This window comes from Salminus brasiliensis, chromosome 3, assembly GCF_030463535.1.
Source record: "Salminus brasiliensis chromosome 3, fSalBra1.hap2, whole genome shotgun sequence".
NCBI classification, from domain to species: domain Eukaryota; kingdom Metazoa; phylum Chordata; class Actinopteri; order Characiformes; family Bryconidae; genus Salminus; species Salminus brasiliensis.
This window is the reverse complement of record NC_132880.1, coordinates 43,984,468-44,005,712: the sequence shown is the minus strand read 5'-3', so window position 1 is coordinate 44,005,712 and position 21,245 is coordinate 43,984,468. Positions and strand designations below refer to the sequence as shown.

Sequence of the window (21,245 nt, the reverse complement as noted above, 5' to 3'; positions counted from 1 at the left end):
GTCTGTGATAAATATCGTGATGTAGTATTTTTACCATATCGCCCAGCCCCATGTGTGTATGTATTTGTAATTGTGTAAACTGGTATTACCATAGCTCTGCCAAGGGTCTGAAGGTGGAGCTGCTGCGGTGGCGGCAGCGGCTGCTGCTCCGCCCCCCCAAGGGTCAGCATGGCCTTCGGGGACTGTGTCCATCAGATCCATCAAAGATGACTGCGGAGGCTGGGACACACACACACACACACACACACACACACACACACACACACACACACACACACAGAGAGAGTCAGAACCTGCAGCTGTGCTCTGCTACTGAAGAGAAACGCTAAACCGCTACACACTACGGCTTCAGTATGAATACTCACAGGACATTCAGACAGTCCGCAACAAAAGACAGAGAGAGAAATAAAAGACATTAATTGAATTGAACTCAATTGAACGAACAGACAGACATTTGACTCTTCAGCTGAAGGAACAGTGTGTCTGAAGCACAGGGGAGATCAGGGTACATCAGAGCACACAGACAGCATGAGGAAATGCATTAGCTGTGCACAAGAGTGACTGTTTTATTGATGACTCATCAATAGCTCAGCACATCCGGGAACACTGAGCCTACCTCTTTCTTCTTTTTGGCCACTTTCGCCGTGCCGGAGTCTTTGCGGCTCTCCTCCAGGGCCATCTGGAGCCGCAGGTCATCCCCACGGCGCATCCTCTCCTCCTAAACACACACACAAACACACACAAATTAGATCATGCTATGAAAGATACACTAAATGTCCAAATGTTTGTGGACACCCCTTCTAATGAATGCATTCAGTTACTTTGAGCTGCACCCATTGCTGACACAGATGTGCCAATGCACACACAGAGCTCGTCTAATCCCTGTAGAGAAGTACTGCCAAAAGGATAGGAGACACTGAACCTACTGGCCCCATGCCTAATGCCAAGAGTGGGTTAGAGGGGTATAAAGCCCACCAGCACTGAGCTTTTGTTGTTCTCTAGAATGATTGTGCTACATCCAGTACTGCTCTTGTCTACTCTCACAAAATTGATCTTTTTAATACCCTTGATTTCAAAAGAATGAGCAGGTGTCCCAATATTTATGCCCATATAATGTACACTCTAGTAGTACTTTTTTCAACAACTTAAAACTTTTGTCTTTAATTAACATCAATAATATTATTCATATAATTAATAATTAAAAAGACACTTATTGTTTTATTATTGTTATGAATGTTTTTATGAAAAATGTATTTATTACTATGTTTATTCCCCTTGGACTGAGTGGTTGGTTGTTATTTTGATCTCAAGCCTATTACTTATTGTTATTATTATTATTGTTATTTTTTTTAAATAATAATTATTATGTTTAAATTATTTTATGTTTATATTTGTTTTCCCTTTAACTTTGTACTGTAAAGCACATTGAGGTGTATCTTTGATGTATGAAAGGTGCTAAATAAATAAAACATAAGGACTATCATTTTTATTATAGTTATTATTATTAATAACTACATTTATTTCACAGTAAACCACTGCGGATCACAGGAAACACTGACCTATTGAGTATGTACATATATAAAACAAACGCAACATATGTCCAGGCACTCCTGAATAATATATGAAGTGTCACCATGGTTTGAAAAGCGCTTGATGCTCACAGACCCAATCAATAGCATGATGAATCTCCCCACCAATCAAAAGGTGACAGCACACATTGAGGCACGCCCCGCCAACTACACCCACCCCCACCTCCAACCCCAGCCCCCGCATCAGAACTGCAGTACGAGGAAACAAAGGAAGGAAGATCCTGCTAAGTGGTCGTAAAGTGTCTCAGTGGGGAGCAGCAGACAACAGGCTGTAATCTAGGCTTCATCCGAACTTGGCACCAGTAAATCACTTCACATTCACTAAGCTAGATCCATGACCATCACAGCTTCCAAGAAGCTCCAGGCCTGAGAGACATGGTGCTATTCCTGGCTGAGTATGGGGAACTATTACAACATTTAAGGTGCCGGTTGCCCATGTGATGGTCTAGAACAAACCAGGAGGTATGAGGAAGAGGGTCAAAAAGCTTCACTCAAGGAAACCACATTCCAACAGGTTGATTTCAGAGCTGGGAGATGTGCAAAAATATCAATGGAAATTTGAAATGGAAACAATTCAATACTATAACTTAAATAAATGTTAAGAGTTTTGCATTCATTAAAAAGGGCATGGTTAAATAGTTTCCTTAAACTAGGTGTAAACCTAGACCAAAACAGTATCACTAGAGCAATTTAGTCCTAAAGCCAAATGAACCAATGTCTAGAAACTCGGCTCTTTGTCTTCACACAGTGATTCTTTGGTTACAGTATAGCTTGCCATCAAGCACAGTGATACTACAATTAGTATTAGCCTCTCATTAAGTACTATAAAGAATTACAAATAGGGGTAACTTTTTTTGCTACGATAGTATTTGAATTTTATGCCCTAGGCTTATTTTTAATTAATATGCTGCCAATTATTCAGTATTATCCACATATAATTCAATAATTGATATAAACTTGATAGTAGTTACAGAATCAATTATAAAGGATACTGAATGATCCACAGCAGTTACTGAAAAATCCAGTTGTTATCAGAAACAGTATCAGTATGAATGATTCAATAACTACTGTTGATTATTCAGCATCAAGTGATTCAGTAAATACAGTAAATGATTGAATCATTTACTGTATTTACTGAATCACTTGATGCTGAATAATCAACAGTAGTTATTATAAATCATTCCATAACTACTATAAATGAGCCAATAACTACTGTCAAATTATTTACAGTCCTTACTGAGTCATTTCTAAAAGATACTGAAAAATGGAGAGTAGTTTCTGAGCAGTAATTGAACCATTTAAAATATAAACTCAGTTATTCAGCATCTCTCTGTATTTTATTTTCATTTTATTTTCATTTTTATTTTCATTTTTACATATATTTTTATATATTTATGTATATTTTATTTATTTAAGTACTGCTGTCTGGGTAAAACTGGGTCCTTGGGTACCACAATTTCGTTCCACCCCATGTACCACATGTGATGCGAATGACAATAAAGTCTCCTTGAATCCTTGAATCCTTGAATCTTCTAAAACTAAATCAATAACTACTGTAAATGATTCAGTAAATGTTGTATATTTCAATAACTACTGTAAATGATTCAATACATTCTATAAATGATTCAGTAGCTGCTACAAATGAATCAATAACAACTGTACATTTCAATAACTGTAAATAACCCAATACCTTCTATAAATGAATCTGTACCCATCTGATTCAGAAACCACTATTAATGACTTAGCAACTGCTATACATGATTCAGTAACTGCTATGAGAATCATATATAAGCTTGTCATTTGAGGGTGAGGAAATATGGGCTCATACAGACATTTAGGGTTTTAAGGGATAAACTAATAGTTGAAATTATAAGCTTACATTTCTCCCAAATGAAAATTATGAACAGTTAAAAAAAAAGGTTATAAATAATAGTTTTTGCTTCCAAACTACACAAATATTAAGATGAGTTGGGCTCTAATGTAGGGTGTATAATTGTAACAGCACCCATCTCAAATACAGGTCAGACTGCACCGATTCCTAGGACAAATTGTTTTAAATTAGCGGCCGTGGAGAGACGAACACAAGCGCCTGCTGCTCAGGGGAGGGTGCAGAGCCACGGCTACATCAGGCACAGCCCAATGTTGAGGTCCCACAGGGGCACGACTCCGAGGAACCTCCTACAGCACACCTCCTGCCACCAGCAGGCCTGCCTCAGACTCGTATGGAAATTCATCCCAGATGTCTGCACACAGGCACACTTCCTACTCACTGCTAACTACAGACGAGCCTACCGTGCCTTTAGGCCTATGTGCCTCCACATCCCCTGGACTGCCCCTGCTTTATCACTTTTATAACATGTGCAATCACAGCCGTGTTCGCATCCCAGCCAGACATGCGGTTGCATTGCTTCCACACTAATTTGTACTCTAAACCGAGCAATATCCCCCTGCTGGCTCGATTCCACCGGAAGAAAAAGTCAGCTCGGCGGCTCTGCGTAATCTGTAATCAGGAGAAAGAGACGCACGCGGATGGGGGAGGTCACATTTCTCAATTTCTACCTCAGCTTTTAAAGACTCTCGTTCGCAAAGGAAACGCAAGACTCTGGTGGAGCAGTTTGACCAGCATTTCAGGCCCTACTGATCGCTTCCTGTTGAAAGTGTTACTAATGCAGCATGGAGGATCTGTCCTCACACGAAAACAAACCTGCAGAAATCGCCCAAAGCGCAAAGGAACTAACAAATGAGTAGTAATGAACTGCCAACAAAGTGCTCAGGATTAGTGAGAATTAGTCTTTATATTCGTGAAGCTAAAAACGCACCCCAGGGGGAATGCCTGAGCACCAGCAACAGGAAAAAGTGCCCGTGCAGACTTGCCCACTCCAACCTCAACGTATTTCTTTTTCCCCCTGATCTGTGCAGTACGCCCACTGCAGCAGACGTGAACAACATAATGTATGCAGCGTCTACATAAATTTATAAGCAAATTAGCCTGTGCGTCACTATCTTCTCCTGCAGATGAATGCCTCCAAGTATAACAAAATAGAGGGCATCTGAGCCTGCGAGAGATCTTTGTTTAGGCAACATTTCATTTGGGTCTCATCATGGTCCACCGTCAATGTTTTTTTTGTGGGTTTTTTTTTCTAGAGGCAAGCAAGGTTCTCCAAGTTTATAGACTGAAGTAACAGCCTCTACTTCCTGCAAAGGCTTACACTAGATTCTGGAACATTGTTGTGTGGATTTCACGACATTTGGGCGGGAGAGCATTAGTGAGGGCAGATAGCAATAACGGATGATTAGCTATAGCTCAAAAAGGACACTCAGACTAGGCTCTGAGGGGCTCCAAGGGGCTCCACGGTCTAATGAGCTACCAGTATGGCTTTATACCCCTATATTACCTGGATGGCACTGGTATGGCATGGAGGCTTTAGACTCCTGCATTGCTGCTCCACAGCTCCTGTTATACTGGCATATGCTTTTCAATAGTGATTAAACAAAATGCTGGTATCAGTACTGGATGCGCTCAAATCCCTGGCTGAGCAAACCCACCATGCTACAAGAATAAGAACACTTGGGCCAAACCCTAACCCTGGTACTAATCCAAACGTTGTAGACTATCCAACTGGATTTGACCAGAGAGTTGGTTGGTAATGGAAGCACTCATGCCTGCACATAAGCTACCATCCTAACCCCTTACTAGGAATGGTTGGTGCAACAGTATTCATTATAAAAATGATGAAGAATGTGGTTTTCTCATAAAGTGAAAAGCATTCTAGTCTTTTTCAACTAAACATACATTTCATTGTCACGCAAAAACCTTTTATCTCCAACATTGCAGGAAAATGAAAAACCTTCATCACTTTCAATGGAAGTCAATGAAAAAAGATTTTGGAGTCATTTTGGAGAATTTCTATAGAGGGTATGCACATGATGTTACGGGTGGCGAAGGTAATTGTGGCCACGCCCACTGAGTGTCAAAAAGCCAAAATCACAAAAACGGTGAAAAGCTGTTGTGTGACTGACTGTACCAACCGATTCAGCAGGAATTCTGAGATCTCCTTTCACAGACTGCTGAAAGCTAAAGAGAAGTGAAAGTGATGGATTGCTGCAAGGTACCGAAGTGTGTGGGAGCTCACTGTTGGGTGGTGTCAGGCTCTGAAAACAGGTGGGGAAAACAAAGCCTACTGTAGTTGCCGATTTAGTGACATGCTTAAAGCAAGTTAATGTAAGAGGTAAAGCTAGCCAATCTGGATGAGCCAGTCTACTAAGAGCTTAAAACAGAAGAAAACATGTAAGGCCATTCACTCGACTCTGTGTTCTCAGAGATGAGGCTTTATCCTCTAAACAGGTGCGAATTGAGGCCAAGTTAGCTGGACGTTCCTGGCTACACATTGATGTCCATGGACTGTTGGTTCTTTGATCATTTGGATGGATTGCTGTCAGGACAACTGCCTTTAACTTGAGCAGACAGTCACTTGTTTCATTCCCGGTTTGGTCACTTCCTCTAATAAACATTGCAGTCGTGCTTCTGAATGATTTGTCACACATTCTGACTAAAGTGGGCGTGTTCCAGCAGGAACATGACGTCAATGCATACCCTCTACTGGTCCACTGGTCATGACATTTTGACACATTTTTTAAATCAAGTCAGAAACTGAAAAATGGCAAAAATTGACAGACAAGGCTCTCAATCTACACACAAGAAAGTGATGGCTACAGCCACCATGTAGGGATTAAAACGATAACTAATATCATGCTGACACATCTCTCTCCAGGGCTGAAATGTGAGCAGTCCTGGTTTATAGATGATTCAACATATAGCACACCTGTTCTGCCGCCTCCCTGCTCATGGCCAGCGCCAACTGTAGCTGTAACTCCTCCTCTCCGCTGGTCTGTGGCCGGGCCTGCTCCAGCTCTGATGACGCATTGGGCGATGTAGCTAAAAAAGAGAGAGGACAAAACACAAGCATACGTTCATAATCACCATCAGCAACAGCATTCCAGGACCATCTTTCTGTGACGAAACAGGTACGCGATTCACAAGCCAAAAAGGGGTGTGTGTATCAGGCTGGTGTGGTATTGTGCACTGCTTACACATGTCGAACAGTCCAGAAGGAGAACTTCAAAAGACACGTGCACACGTCTGGTGGATCTCAAATTACCTAAAATTACCTGTTATGAGTAAACACACGTCTCATCTTTTTTTTCTTTTTTTTTAAAGCCGCAAATGGATGACTGCTGAAAACCCAAAGACGCACGACTGGAGGGAAGAATGATTGTCCTTGAAGTCGCGGGTTACGAGCCAGATGTTAAAATCAACAAATAACCAAAGCTCCAGATCATGAGGAGATGATGAGACCACACAGAAAGTGACGAGTGTAAACACATCCGCTATAAAGACACAACAAATAAAGGCCTGGCCAGGCCAGTCTAATCCTCTGTATACTGGAACACATGGACGGAGTCAGTAAGCACAAGGGTTGTCCATTAGGCTGTCGGGATCAGCGTAAGCCGAGGCGAGGGCCAGTCTTGCATCCACGGGGCAAGAGCATGGGCCAACGTGGAGGAGAACATCCGCTTGCCGCATGCTGGATCAGCCAGGCCATGCGGCGAGCACTTATTATAGGTTTGCAGTTAAACCAATGACGACCACTTCCTTGTGCGCTTATTGGATTACGGTTGGCCGTGTGTTTGGCCTCGGAATAAACAGAAGCCTCAGAGCATGAGCAGAAGAGCCATGTCAGCTCTGAGCACAGATAGAAATGTAACAACCCCTGCTCCAGATCTGCCTCCCACTTACTACGAACTCCAGATTCTGGATCACTGAGGAAAGGGCCTACGAGGAATGACAGAAGTAGGTCTTGGGAAGGTACGCTAGTACCGGTCTGTGAGCTGATGTAAATGGTTTTGCCCCCCGATCTTAGAGCAGAGCGCTGGAGATTATTTATAGATCTGTTTCAGGAGAGAGAGAGAGAGAGAGAGAGAGAGAGAGAGAGAGAGAGAGAGAGAGAGAGAGAGAGAGAACGAGTGAGACAAAGGGAGAGAGGGGAATGGGGGAAAATGGTGGGGTGGAGAGAGAAAACAGACACTGAATGGAGAGAGTGAGACAAAAAAAAAAAAAAGAGACATGAGTGAGAGAGACATGAGACACAGAAGAGAGAGAACAGGGAATGAGAAAGAGAGGAAACACACCGAGAGACACGCACACAGTGTGCTGAGACAGCCGGGCACCGTTTCCTGATCTGAAACCCAGAGGGACTCAGGGCTGATGGGAAACTACTAGCAGAGGACCCGTTTGCGTGGGAGCGAGGGCAGAGGCGAGGGCAGTGAGGGAAGAGGCCGGGGCGTGGAGCATTGCGACATCCCATGTTACGCCACAAGTGTCTCCCTGCCCCGCCCTAATGGGGACAGAGTGGAAATATGACTCTGGGAGGAGCTGAGTGCAGTCAGCTGGGCCGCCGAGCACGTCCACACACACACACACACACACACACACACACACACACACACACACACACCCCAGCAGCCCAGGACAAATTAAGCGCTCTCCTGACCTGAACAGCAAGGTCAACGTTTAACTTATTCCCATGACTCCGTGGACGTGTTGGCATAGCGGAGCGAGGAAGAGGATTCCAGCAGCTATTACCATCACAAACACCCATTACGGATACCTCGGAGAGCCTCTTACATCATAGACTTTTCAAAATAAGATGTAATTAGTGTTGAAGTGGAGGGAAAAGAAAGGAAAAGGCTCGCTCCACTGAAATTCACATGCAAAACCGGAGCTTTGAACTCTGTGCTAGTGAATATTTGAGGAACAGGCTGCTTTAATCTCAAGAAGGTTTTTCAAAAAGGTCCATATGGGACCAAGCTGGTGCCACTGGCTGGAAACGACAAACAGCTGAATGAAAATAGCTGGGGAGAAGTTAGACAGCATTAGCCTAGCTGGATGAAAGCATGTCTATTTAAAAACACAGGCCAAACTGTGAACGCTTTCAGCTACTGAGCAAGGGCCTTGGCCTGATCGGCTACTACAGGCCCAGAAAAGAGATAAAAAATAAGATTAGAAACAGGCAGAGAAACAACAAAGACGACTTCGCTAGACCCTTCACTGTAAACTCTAACTGTAAAGAACTTTCTTTGGCCTTCCTCTGAGTCCTTTAAGTGCCAACACAGAGAAGTGAGGGGGGTTTCCAGCCCAGATAACAAAAGAAAAGCATGCTTGGGGGGGATAGTGATGCAGATCTATAAGCTTTGATATGAATCAGTGAGATTATGACGAGAGCAGAGCGATTCATATTGAAAGACAAAGTGGAAACTGTACAGAGAGAAAACCACATGTTTTGATGTCTTCAAATGACTTGACTGGAAGTAAAAAAAAACAGATGAGCTCTGGAAATGTCACTCTATAGACATTTCCATCAGCTGTTCCACGGCTCATGTACTTCACTAGGTACCGCAGAAACAAGGTCTTACAGTATCAAAGTAAACACTGGGGCTCGTGATCATCTCTGCGCCCGTCTAACAATGCAGCTCATGACGACTGATGATAACCAAAGGAGAGCAGCTTAAGCATGGAATGACTGCCCGTAGCTTAATCTGCTCAACGCTTTATTTAGTTAGCTGCACTCGTCGCGATTCCCAGGCCACAGGGCACTGGTGTCAGCATTCCACAAAGGGGGCCGCCTTATATGGTCAAGAAACGGTGATTTTACCACCCCGATAACCTACACACATCGCAACAGACGCCATGCAATCGTACATACACCTTCTCCAGATTTTAATCTTTATCTCCAACGTTACCATATATTACTAACTCATTCCAATTATTATCCAGACTGAAACCAGCAGAATTGGCAGGTAAACAAGCTACAGCTGACTGGCTGTTGTCCATATAAAGCCTGAGCACTCGAGTTTCCCTATCAAAAACAACTTGAGGTGTGAATTACACTCAACAGAAAGTCCATTTCCAATCTGTGAAAGGACAATACCAGGAAACTTCCACAGGAATGTAAGACATCCCGCCGTTAACAGCCTAGCTTTTCTTGCACTGGTCCATTTTCCCCTTCTTTTGTTAATGGCTCAGCTGCTCGCACTTCCGCTCCCCCTCCTTTTATGAAAATCGCACCAAGCGTAACACCAACACCCTCCCCCTCAAAATTCCCCAAACTTTTGCTCTAGATTGCTGCAAACACCCTAAATTTCTAAGATAGGGGAGATTTCCCGTTTTTCCCAATTCAGATCCTAAAGGCTTCTCCTGCTTCTCAGAATCTAAACACTTCCGGCACGGTTCATGTTACGAACTTCACCACCACCTGACCCTACACCGGAGTTTGAGTAAACTTCCCTCTTCTGACACTAGCTTCCCTGGTGTAGACGATCAAATTCTTCAGTCATGTGCAGAGGGGGAGGAGTGAGAGGCGCGCATCCTACTTCCTCCACTCAGCACAGGCGCTCAGAGCAGAGGCGCAGACCTCAGGGAGTTCAGGAATTCTGGCTTCCTGTAAGCGGCACGAGGAAAAGGGGAGGGGGGAAAGAAAAGCCAGAAGCTGCTCAGAACAGCAAGATACCACCCAGACACCCCCCCCCCTAGTCCTTAGCATAGAGAGCATGGGGGGCATAGCTGAGGAGGTGTCCCCTGAAGAGCAACGGCAGGCATGCAGTTTTCCAGTCAGATTAAAGGATTACTTCATGCAGCCAAGAGCCTCCAAGCGTGGGCTCCTTGATGAGGGCATTGCCAGTGGAGAGCACACTAATCCTGGGTTAGGCCAACCCCCGGGACCGCTGCAGTGCCCTGCATCCCAAAACAGCTACAGAGCAATATTTCAAAATAAGACCAGTTATATGAAACTGCTATTGGTCTGATGTGCCCATTCGTCATTTCTGGGGGTGCATCAGTACGCAGCGGTCAGGGTTTAGTTCACATCAAGGGTTTGACCTCATGGTGTTTTTAGCATGGCATGTTGCGAACAGTGGTTCCCTAACTGTATCTGCGTTCACTCAGTACACTGTTCCTCCAGTCTAAAATAAATATATTATTATAAAATATACAAAATAACAACATTTAATTGTTCTGTGTACATGTATACACTTCTTTGTAATGGACATATCTTGCTCTCAGCTATAAGACTGGGTTTTCCTCTCAGCACCATTTCAGTACTGTTAAATGGTAACGCGAGCATCACATGAAACACTCTCTCACCATTTGAAATGATCTTAATGCTACAAAGCTGTTGAGAGACTGAGCTGGGGTCAGTCGGCTGCTCTGCATCTGATCACCCTTACTGTCGGCATTAGTTTCACTACAGTTTACAGGGATCCCTGTAGGTAAAGGGGATTCTTTGCCCTTATTATAGTGGCAGCGGCACACCGTAAAAGTGGCCTTTTACTAGAGCTGGGCAATATAGAATAAATGTATATAATTTTACAATATACTATATTTATCACAATATTTTGTCATTGTAGACAAACTGCACCAACAGCAGAACATTTTTTAAAAACTACTCTCCAAATACTCTCCAAATACTCTCCTGACTGATTACACTCTTTGTAATGAAATGCGCAGATAATCAGTCTTCTTTAAGAACAGATAATATCCACAATATACTCATAAAAGCATAGTGTGTACCACATTAACAACATTTCTCACAATACGATAAAATATTACCATGCTGCCCAGGGTCTATCGTTTAAACGGTGTGCTCTTGAAGACTTCACATTTCATACACACACTCCGTTACACCCCTGGACATTAACTAAGAAATAACATTTGGAAATGTATGGAAAGGTTTTTGTGTGGCAGCAACGATAGCATATATCGCCTACCACCATTGTGCAATGTATTTTTATCCGTTTTCATAGAAAACAGTGCGTCATACAGTGCCAGAAACCACACAAGCAAGACCAACAGGGAATGACTTAATAGCTCGACAGGGTTTGACGTAAGCATGTGAGGATGCGGTCATTGTGCTAAGCATGATGCATTGTTTGTTCCTTTACTATTCATCGGTATTAGCCTCTTACTCTCAGGATGTTAAAAAAATAAAAAGGCATATCAACTACGTGTGTGTGTGTGTTGTCTTAACATTTCACACAAACTGGGCAGAATATTCATATAAACTGGAGTAAAATAAGCTGATATGGGGTAACATCTCTAGATGCATCTTGCTCTTGTGAAAATGAATGCAAGCCATTTTAAATAATGGCTTAACCTGCCATTATTAACAGAATTTCTCCCTTAAAAAAAAAAAAAAACATGCAGCAATCCACAGCCCAGTGTTAACACCATTCGACCACACAACATCCTCTCAAACCAGTCACAATGACAAAAAAAAAAAAAAAAAAAAAAATCACATTTCAAAACTCGGTCTTACACAAGGCTCTAAACAGGCTTGCACAACATTCCACAGTCAGCAAACTTACATCCGTGATACGATGCCGGTGATCCCTCTGACCTGCCGTATTCCTCCGAGTAGCTGGTGGACAGGTTAGGCTGACTGGAGCCACGGCCAAAGTTGATCTGATGGTTGCTGCCAACGCTGGTGGCCACCTGAGCCATGCGCTCCTTGGTCTTCAGGGCCTGAGAGCGTTCTCCCTTCAGCCGGTCGTCGTCTTTCAGGAGCACCACCAGCTGCTTGGACTTCTCCCTCACGTTGATGCCCTGGTCTTTGCCATCACGGTCAATGTACTGGAAATCTTTGAGAGTCTGGATAGCAAAGATGTTCTCTTTGCACTGCAGGGCCACGCGCTCCGAGCCGGTCTTGATCAGGTAGTCCAGCAGCGTCAGCGCCTTGTAAACGTGCCGCCAGTTCTTGCCGTGGTCGTTCAGCCTTTTCCAGATCATGCTCATGATTTCGGAAAAGGCCACCACGTTGTAAGTGAGGTCGGAGATTTCCGACATCAGCGAGCTGGAGGGGCCCCATGGGTCGTTGGAGGTCGCTTCTCTGACCTTTTTCTCTGCTTCTGAATAGTTATTCACCACATTTTTCATCTGTCTCCTGATGGTAGAGCTCGGCATGGTGAAGGCTAGGATATATCCTTGGGAATCACACGAAACAAAAAAAGGGTTTTATTCCACAAAAATAAGAAAAACAAAAAAGTTGGCACTCTTTCTTCAGTTCTCAAACCAAGTTCAGGTTCCAGAAAGGTTTCTGCAAGTCCAGATGAGTGTTCCCTGCTTCAACAATTCCCGGCGTTACTCTGTGCCTGTTAAAACCATTTCCACACAGTGTAGGGAGTCAGCATGGCGAATTCCTCCATTACCTGGAACACAAAACCAAGCAGTTAAGCACAGGCTGAAGAAGCTGAACGCAATTGTCTAAAAGTTCATTTGCTTGAGCTCTACACCTACAGGCTTTTTAATCACACACATTTCACAAAGATGAACTCATCACAAGCCGACACCCATTTTCTGCTCTTTTGAAGTCTTCTTCAACGTTAGCTAGAACGGGGTTGCACACGTAAGCTCGGGGCAAAGCTCTTGCCCTTTGTGTCAAAGCTGCATATGCGGCCGACGTCTAGCGCGCACATTTCCTGACAGCACCAGCAGCTCCTCGCCGTTAGAACGATCCCCCCCGAAGACAGATATAAAGAAATAGGTCACAGCTGTGCACTTTCCAAACACAGAACGTGTAGTAGGCTTCCATCCAGGTAGTGAAACACTACCAGCTCACACGCTTCACACGCGCAGAGAATCATAGGGTGGCCCAGCGCCTGACGTGGTTCCTGTTACGGTAATACAACACTCACTTGAGACGTTTCGTTTCTCAAAAGCAGCTTCGGTGTTCTCCTCTTCCGACAGAACAGGCAGTGGTGCTGACCGCAGGTTCATCACTGTGACTGGACGCTTCGGTTAAATGATTAAATTAACAACGTTTTTCAGAGCAGGCGTTTGTGTGCTTTGAGGAGAGCTTAACTAAGATCACAAATTGCAACTAGAGGTTCAAATGCTGTAGTAATGATTTTAATAACATCTGATCCTTTTTATCTCCCTCGAATTTCCAATTTTCAACTTTTTTGTTTTCTTTTTCCCACCATCTAGCTAGAACTTGCACCGAGAGGGCAAAGCCCAGCATGTGCGTGAAAAGCCAGAAAGCCATAGCTTTTTGAACTGCCGCTAACGCAATGCCATTGTACAAGGATGAGATTTTTACAGCATGACAACTGTCTCAGAAAATATCACGGTTTTAGGGTATGACAATATACTACTAATATACTAGCAGTGAACTGTGGAATGAAAAGAGGGGGCAAATGGGGGCATTCACAGAACTATAAAGTCCACTAAGTATCTGGTCAGTACACCTCTATACCTATACCAAAAATGACTGCAGCTTTTTAAAGAACCTGGTCACCACATGATCAAGGAGGACTTTAAAATGTAGGCAACGTAAACTGTGTGGCTGCATCATCTACAAAAACACCAAGAGCTCATGCATGTTGGCCAACACGCAGCATTAAGGAACTCAGATTGGATGGGAGTGGGGTGGATGATCAGGACTTTTTTTTATGACCACACTCTTTGCCCAAACCAGGACCCTGCCAATATTGATGTGTAATGACTTGTTAAGCTTAGAGCCATTAGCTGGTGAATACATGGGGCAGCAAACAGCCAACAAAACAAAACTTGGCATGCCCAATAAATTCATTAAAAGTCACTGAAATGTGACTCCTGCAGCCCTGCTGAGCGACCATACAGAGAAACCTCCGCAGCGACTCCCACCCCACCTCACCTCCCCCCGCCCCCCCCCAAGTCTGCATACACATGAATACAGCCAGGCCCTAATGAAACATCTGCTGCTTTAATCACCTATTGAGGCCCAGCACACAAGAGGAAGAGAGGGGCAACTGTATCAGTGCCGGAACAGAGCTCCAGCAGCCCTCGCTCTGATCGGGGGCCCAGGAAGCCAGCACACAGGCAGGGTCTGTTTGGGGATCTAGGCCGCGCTGCAGCCCCTTCCATACTAAAGAACACGTCAGGTCTGAGCCCTGCCAATAACGGGGCAACTCAGTGATTGGCGTTGAAAGAAAGCCAAAAACTGGGTAGAATGGGTCCAGTGAGGAGCAAAGTGAGGATGTGGACTGGTTAGGACGACTTCATCTCCAAGCCCAGCGATGAAGAGGAACGAGGAGAAACGGTCAGAACAGGTTCAGTTTAGCTTGATTTGTCTGATATGACTAAAACTGCATCCTAAGCACTCTTTGATTGATGCCGTTGAAATACCATATTAAGTTCCATAAGAGCCATTAGTCTCATTCCCCAATTTGTCCCTACAAATGCTGTAGCTTTATTTCAAAGGCTGTGTTTACGCCTGCACGTCTCAGCACAACAAACCAACCACACATGGACCCTTATGAGGAAGTGGCCTAGGTCTGGTCTGAACTCTGGAGCACTTCGTCTGTGGTGAGAGTGTGATCAGACCTCAATTCAACCCAATATTCAAGTGTACTCCACTAGTTTAAGCTAAACGAACAGCCTGATGCTGGTATACCGCCCAGATATTTACCGCCACTACAGCTACGAAGAGACGCCATCTCCGCCTTTGCTGCATGTTAAATTGCACAGAAATCTCCACGAGTCCAGAACACTTGACCGTCTTCCTGTATTTACCTTCTTGCTCCTGGCCCAGACAGGTCTGACCAACAGGCGAAGAGCATCATTAGCAAATACTAATTCTCCACATTAATCTGCATTAAATGAACCCAAAGATAACAAAGTGCCTCGATTGGTGTTTATCGTTATTCTGGCTGAGTCATAATGGCTGCGTCTATCAGAAAGATCTTTTGCTTTCAGAGAATCAAGACATGCTCAATTACCAGAACTCTGACAACTGTGCTGATATTCAATTTTATCAGATATAACAGCTGTAAACTTTAACAGCTGTAAACTGTGTAAACTGGAACTACAAGCATTAATGTAGCTAGAGAGATTATATAATAATAAGATAGAATTATGCAGTAGAATTACAAAAACGTAATATACATAATGATATTAATCAGATTACCAGTTTTTCTGATATTCTGTATTTAATATATGTAGGCATGTTCATAGATGAATATAATATAAAAATATAAGTTGTTGGTGTAACTGCCTGCATACTTTTGACTAGCATTTTGGAGCATTGCTGTGAGGATTCGATTGCATTCAGCGATAAGTGCGTTAGTACGGTCACCCCACCTCATCCCCAACTCCTTAACTCATCCCAAAAGCACTGGATGAAGCACCAGCATCCTTCCAGAGAACACCGTTCTTCCACTGCTCCACAGCTCAGTACCGGGGGGCTTTACAACCCTCTAGCCCACGCCTGGCATTAGGAAAGGTTACGATAGGTTTCTATTTTATTGGCAGTGCTTCTCTACAGGGACAAGCCGTGTGTGTGTGTGTGTGTGTCCATGTCAGCAATAGCTGCATCTTAAAGTAGCTACATTCATTAGAAGAGGTGTCCACAAACATTTGGATATCTCATGTATTATAATGGACAAGCTTTTATGGTCTTTGCTGAAAATTGTCCCAGACACTGTTTTTAATTATTTACAAATCCTAACTAAACATCTGGGTGGATGTAATTAGACCTGCAATAAAGCTATAAAGGATAATCGCCCTCAGCTAGTCATTACCAAATCTTCTATACTAATAAATACATTATGTCTGTGCTCATTTTACAAGCCAGTATCCTGGGTTACAGATTTTCTCTCAATGCCTCAGCCAATGCATCAACGCCTCAGCGAATTTCATTAGCAGCTCACCTGATTTTACTTCATGAAGTGCTGATTTAGCTAAAGCCACATTTCCATCATAACAACCAATAATACTGGGTTTCTCAATGAGAGGTTTGGGTATTTCGGCACTATTAAATCATTATTAATTATTAGTTAGCATTTATTAACACAACTTTTTTTCCTGATCAAATGAAGACCCTCTGCATAAATAAACAGCATATTCTTTAACAGCCTACACACACCTGTCCATTTTTCTGCCTCCTCCTCCTCCCAAACTGAATTACCTACAGTTTTCACTCAACTCAGCGATGATCTGACCATTGTAGTCCCCTTCAAATTCATATCTCTGTGACTTCTCAATCAGAAAATACAGGTTTTGATATTTAGACATAAAGCTTACATATTATTTATCTGTCAGAAATTCTATGCTACTATGTATATCTGGGCAATATGACAATATTTTATCGTATTGGGATAAAAGTTCTTATTGTGATACACAATATGCTTTCCTAATATTTTGAGGATACTGATGGTGCTTAATAAACACTGATCAACTGCAGGTTTCAATACAGACAGTGTAATTACACTGGTTTAATTAGAATAGGTTCAGCAGATGTTGAATAAAAATCACTGTACTCTGTATACTCTACTATCTGTATAGTAGTTTATAAGAACCTGTCACTACTGATGTATTTAATCTGTGATTACATGAGTATCATGTATATAAAAATATTGTGATCTAGTACTTTTACATTTACATTTATGGCATTTAGCAGACGCTCTTATCCAGAGCGACATACAAGGTTATTCATATTACAGAGAACCATTACCATACTTTACCATATCGCCTTGTCCACAATCCTACAATATCAATAACTAGCCAAACAACAAAGCAAAAAGTTAGATAAGAACCAAGGTCCCTTTGACCATTTGCAATCACCTACAGTGATATGGTCATCGCCTCGCCTGTGGTGACTGTATTCCATCCACTGAGGAGACGAGTAAAGGTTTTAATATAGACCCCCCCCCTCACATACACACCCCCCCGGATTAACTAATCCAATGCAAATAGGTCTAATTAGGAATAATAACTGATTCTACACTGAACAAAAACAGTGATTCATTAGGAGTATAATTATAAGATATAAGGTATTAGTGTTACCTAAATCTTGCACTTGGTCCAGACTGAACATGAGCTTATGAGGCTTAGTAAGCATTTCACACCCAAATATATTTATATGGAATTTGTACCAACGCCTGCTTATCCAGGCCTAAGCTTAAACAGCTCAACAGCAGACGGTTGGTCATTCTTCATGTTAGCATTGTCAGCCTTTTAAACATCTGGGGAGAGTCTGTGTTTCAGGAGTCAATCTACACTGCTGTGTATCAAGCATACCGAGGTGAACACAGATTACAGACAGCCTAGCTTTTTACTCTATCTAAAGTGGAAAAAATACAAATATAAATAGTCTAATCAAAGAAACATCACAATAAGTTAGTTCTCAGCACAGATATCAAAGCTGATTCACTTGAAAAAGGCTATTTTTGGTTGAGGCCACCGACAGGAAGACAACAAATGGAAACAGAAGAAAAGTGTGGGGGGGAAACATGAGAAAATTTAATTTAGGCAACTGAATCAACAGTCTTCGGGCTCTTTGATTACAAAGAGTTTCACTCATTGTACACTAGACTAAACATGGCCTACTGGTAAGCCATCTAAAAGCAATAAGCATCTAGTCAACAGGAACCGAGTCCCTACCGATCCATAACAGCCCCCCCGGAGTTCGACTGTGAATACTAATAACCCCGGCTAAACCTCCACACACCCTGGGGAGCGTGAGTACAACTGCATGGCACAGGTGCAGAGGACAAAGTGCCTAGATACGATTCAACCTTGACAAAGAAAAATGTGTGTGACAAGTGCCAACAAGCCTCGAGTCTTCACGGCTCCATTATAAAGGAGCCGTGAGAGGGCATGTGGGGACAGAGTGGATGAAGACGAAGACGAGGCAGCAGCAGGTAGAGTAGATAGAGATATGAGCACCACACCCCACCTCATTACCAGCCAACCCAGAAGGAAGCAAATGTGGGGCTTAATAATAAGCACTGATCGTGATAACTGTGTCAGCTGGAACACAAAACAAAGCCCGGCTTGAGACTGGATTAAGACGAGGTGTAGGATAGCCCAGTCGGTTCGGTCACCGTTCAGAGACTTCTCCAAGGGTTAGAGTTAGGGTTAATATATTTAAACATACAGACATTTGAGCTGAAAGATGATTAAAAGAAGGCTAGAGAGGATTTTGGAGGTGGCCATCTTATTCAAACCTCAGACATTGAGTTTGGTTTGCTCTTGGTTGTTGAAGTGAGTGGTTCCACCGCGGCCATATCGAAAGAACCCACTGAGGCCTTCAAAAAGAAGGTTGTAGATGGCCAACATGTCCGGGTTAAGCTGTCCTAGCAAGTACATCCCAAGAACAGACCATGCGAAGCATACAGAAGTGGTTGGTGTGGCGCAAAAGATAACACCACTACCTGCCACTTAGCTACCATGTTGGAGACTGGGGTTCGATTCCCAGTCTGGGTGACCGTATGCTGCGCTACACCAATAAGAGTCCTTGGGCAAGACTCCTAACACTACATTGGCCCACATCTGTAATACGAGTAACCTTGTAAGTCGCTCTGGATAAGAGCGTCAACTAAATGCCATAAACGTAAATGTAAATGTCTCCAACAAGCCTAAACCATCATCACAGGTCCAACAGGTAGATCTTTCCACAGATGATTCACAGTACAGCAGCTACCACCAGTAAAGAGACCGTACAAGCTTGATGTTCATGGGAGGGTGTACAAAAGAAGAAAAATATCAAAATACAAATGCTATCCAAAAACAAAATCATCAAAGCTTCTGGACTTATGTGCATTAGCCAAACCTGTGTCATCTCTTTCTAAAGGTATCTACGGTACTTTGACATCAACTGTGGTAAGATCTAAACATAGGTCCCACGATGGCACTCCAGGACTGTTGAAGGCTTCTTGAGCTGAACTTCCTAAGATGGCCTGACCTGGCCATGTTGTCCGCTGTCTCACTTAAAATAAATGATCTTGTGGACAGTGGAACATCTAATCTTCTGAAAGCCCTTCCCAAACTCCCGCAAGTACACCCTTCTTTCCGAAAGCCTCAGAGATCTCGTCGGATCTCACTACGGTGATCTTCACCCCTCACTTCATCAACAACCAAGAACATTACATTTACATTTACGGCATTTAGCAGACGCTCTTATCCAGAGCGACTTACAAGGTAACTCGTATTACAGAGGTGGGCCAATGTAGTGTTAGGAGTCTTGCCCAGGGACCAGGGTCACCCAGACCGGAAATCGAACCCTGGTCTCCCACATGGTGTAATAGCTCACTGGCTGCTAGTGGTTTTATGTCTAAGGTTTAAATAAAACATCACCCCCAAACCTTAGTGTCCCAATTTTCACACGACTGTAGCTTCAGCATCAACAGCCCATCACCCTGCTCCACAAAGGGCACCCCTCGCCCTATTGTCCTCCCCAAGACCCCGTATGTCATGTAAAACAATGCGGGGCCAGGGAGGGATGGGATCAGGCATGTGTCACAAATCAATGCTCACACGGCAGAAAAACATTCTCCATACACGGGTGTGTCCACCCAGTGGCCAGCAGGACGGCCGGGGAAGGATCTCCTGACATGTGGACCACTTTAACACGGCTGATAGTGTAGCTAACTAACTAACTAACTAACCAACTAACCCAAACGGAGACCACCCTTGTCGTGGCTGCACTGAGAACCTACTAGTAACCTTCAGTCCCTGAACAAACTCGAGTTAAAGCTGCTTTTATCAGCATGTCTTTGCCTACACAAGCTTAAAAGCCGTCATATTTGCAGGGATAAAAAGAGGAAACGGCCAACTTGTGTAGTTTAATAGTATCTACGTTATCTAACTAGCTAGTGCTGTCTATATATCAGCAACTGGTCGAGCTAGCATAGCTTCCAGCTAACGATAGCTAGCGGTCTACCAGTCAGCAGAAAGGGGGGATTAAAAGGTTTAACTGTACAGAAGAATATCTGACGGGTCATTAAAGTTAGTTTTAGTAGATAACTTATTTCGCTATGCTGTGTAGCCGGGCAGATTACTATAGCTATAGCTATGAGCGCTAGCTAGTGCTAGTGCTAGCTAGCTAACACCCCTAGCTCAAACAGCACTGCACAACAGTTCGAGTCTACGGACTAGTAGTAAAATACGCCAACTTTTAAAGAAAAAGCTGCTCTAAATAAAAGCAACAGCGCTCGGTTAATATATTAGACTGCGCAGAAACTCGGAAAAGCTTAACTAGTTCAAGTTATTAGCGAGTAAACAAGTATGTAGCATTTTAGCTAGCACGAAAAGTTCGAGAAGCGGCGAAAGTGCTAGCTAGCTATAGCCAGTTAGCCAGTTAGCCAGCCTGCTAACATGAGCTGTTGTCTCGTCGTTCTTTTATATTATAGCTATTTAAAGAGAAGCCAGATGAAATTGGTCAACGCCAAAGTATTAAACATATGTCTAATAAATAGATTACACGGTCAGTAGCTATTTTAAAGTCGTGTATGGCGACTGTCGATAAAGAAAGCCCACCCCGGTTATTAGCTTGACTGTGTTCCGTAACAGTGGGTCTTTAATCGCCAGCTGTTTCTGTGAACCTACACTATAGTTAGCTCAATAGTGCTGGATTATTAGCTAGCTAGAAATCCACCCATTTATCTGCGATATTTCGATATTAACTCGAGTCCCCGAGTTACAATGGCTGGCTGGTGCTTTGTGGGGATGTCTCCGACCTGGGGTGAGCAGGCAGCAGCTGGGAGACACGGAACCAGCTGGGAGACAAAACACGAACTTACCGATCCGCTCGCGGTGCTGCTTCAGGACTCCTCTGGGCTGTTCGA

General features: G+C 43.4%; 1 protein-coding gene across 2 annotated transcripts in view; it reads right to left on the bottom strand.

Moving 5' to 3' along the window:
• epn2 (epsin 2) overlaps positions 1-21,245 on the bottom strand; it is a 28,950-nt gene extending 7,705 nt beyond the window's left edge. The window contains exons 1-5 of one of the 2 annotated variants that reach the window (XM_072676325.1): positions 21,201-21,245; positions 12,009-12,848; positions 6,413-6,525; positions 617-718; positions 90-219 (exon numbers count right to left, since the gene is read on the bottom strand). In XM_072676325.1, the coding sequence (XP_072532426.1) occupies positions 90-219; positions 617-718; positions 6,413-6,525; positions 12,009-12,603 (940 nt within the window). In that variant the 5' untranslated portion in view covers positions 12,604-12,848; positions 21,201-21,245. The remainder of the gene's footprint in view (positions 1-89; positions 220-616; positions 719-6,412; positions 6,526-12,008; positions 12,849-21,200) is intronic. The other variant, XM_072676326.1, reaches the window with a different exon arrangement.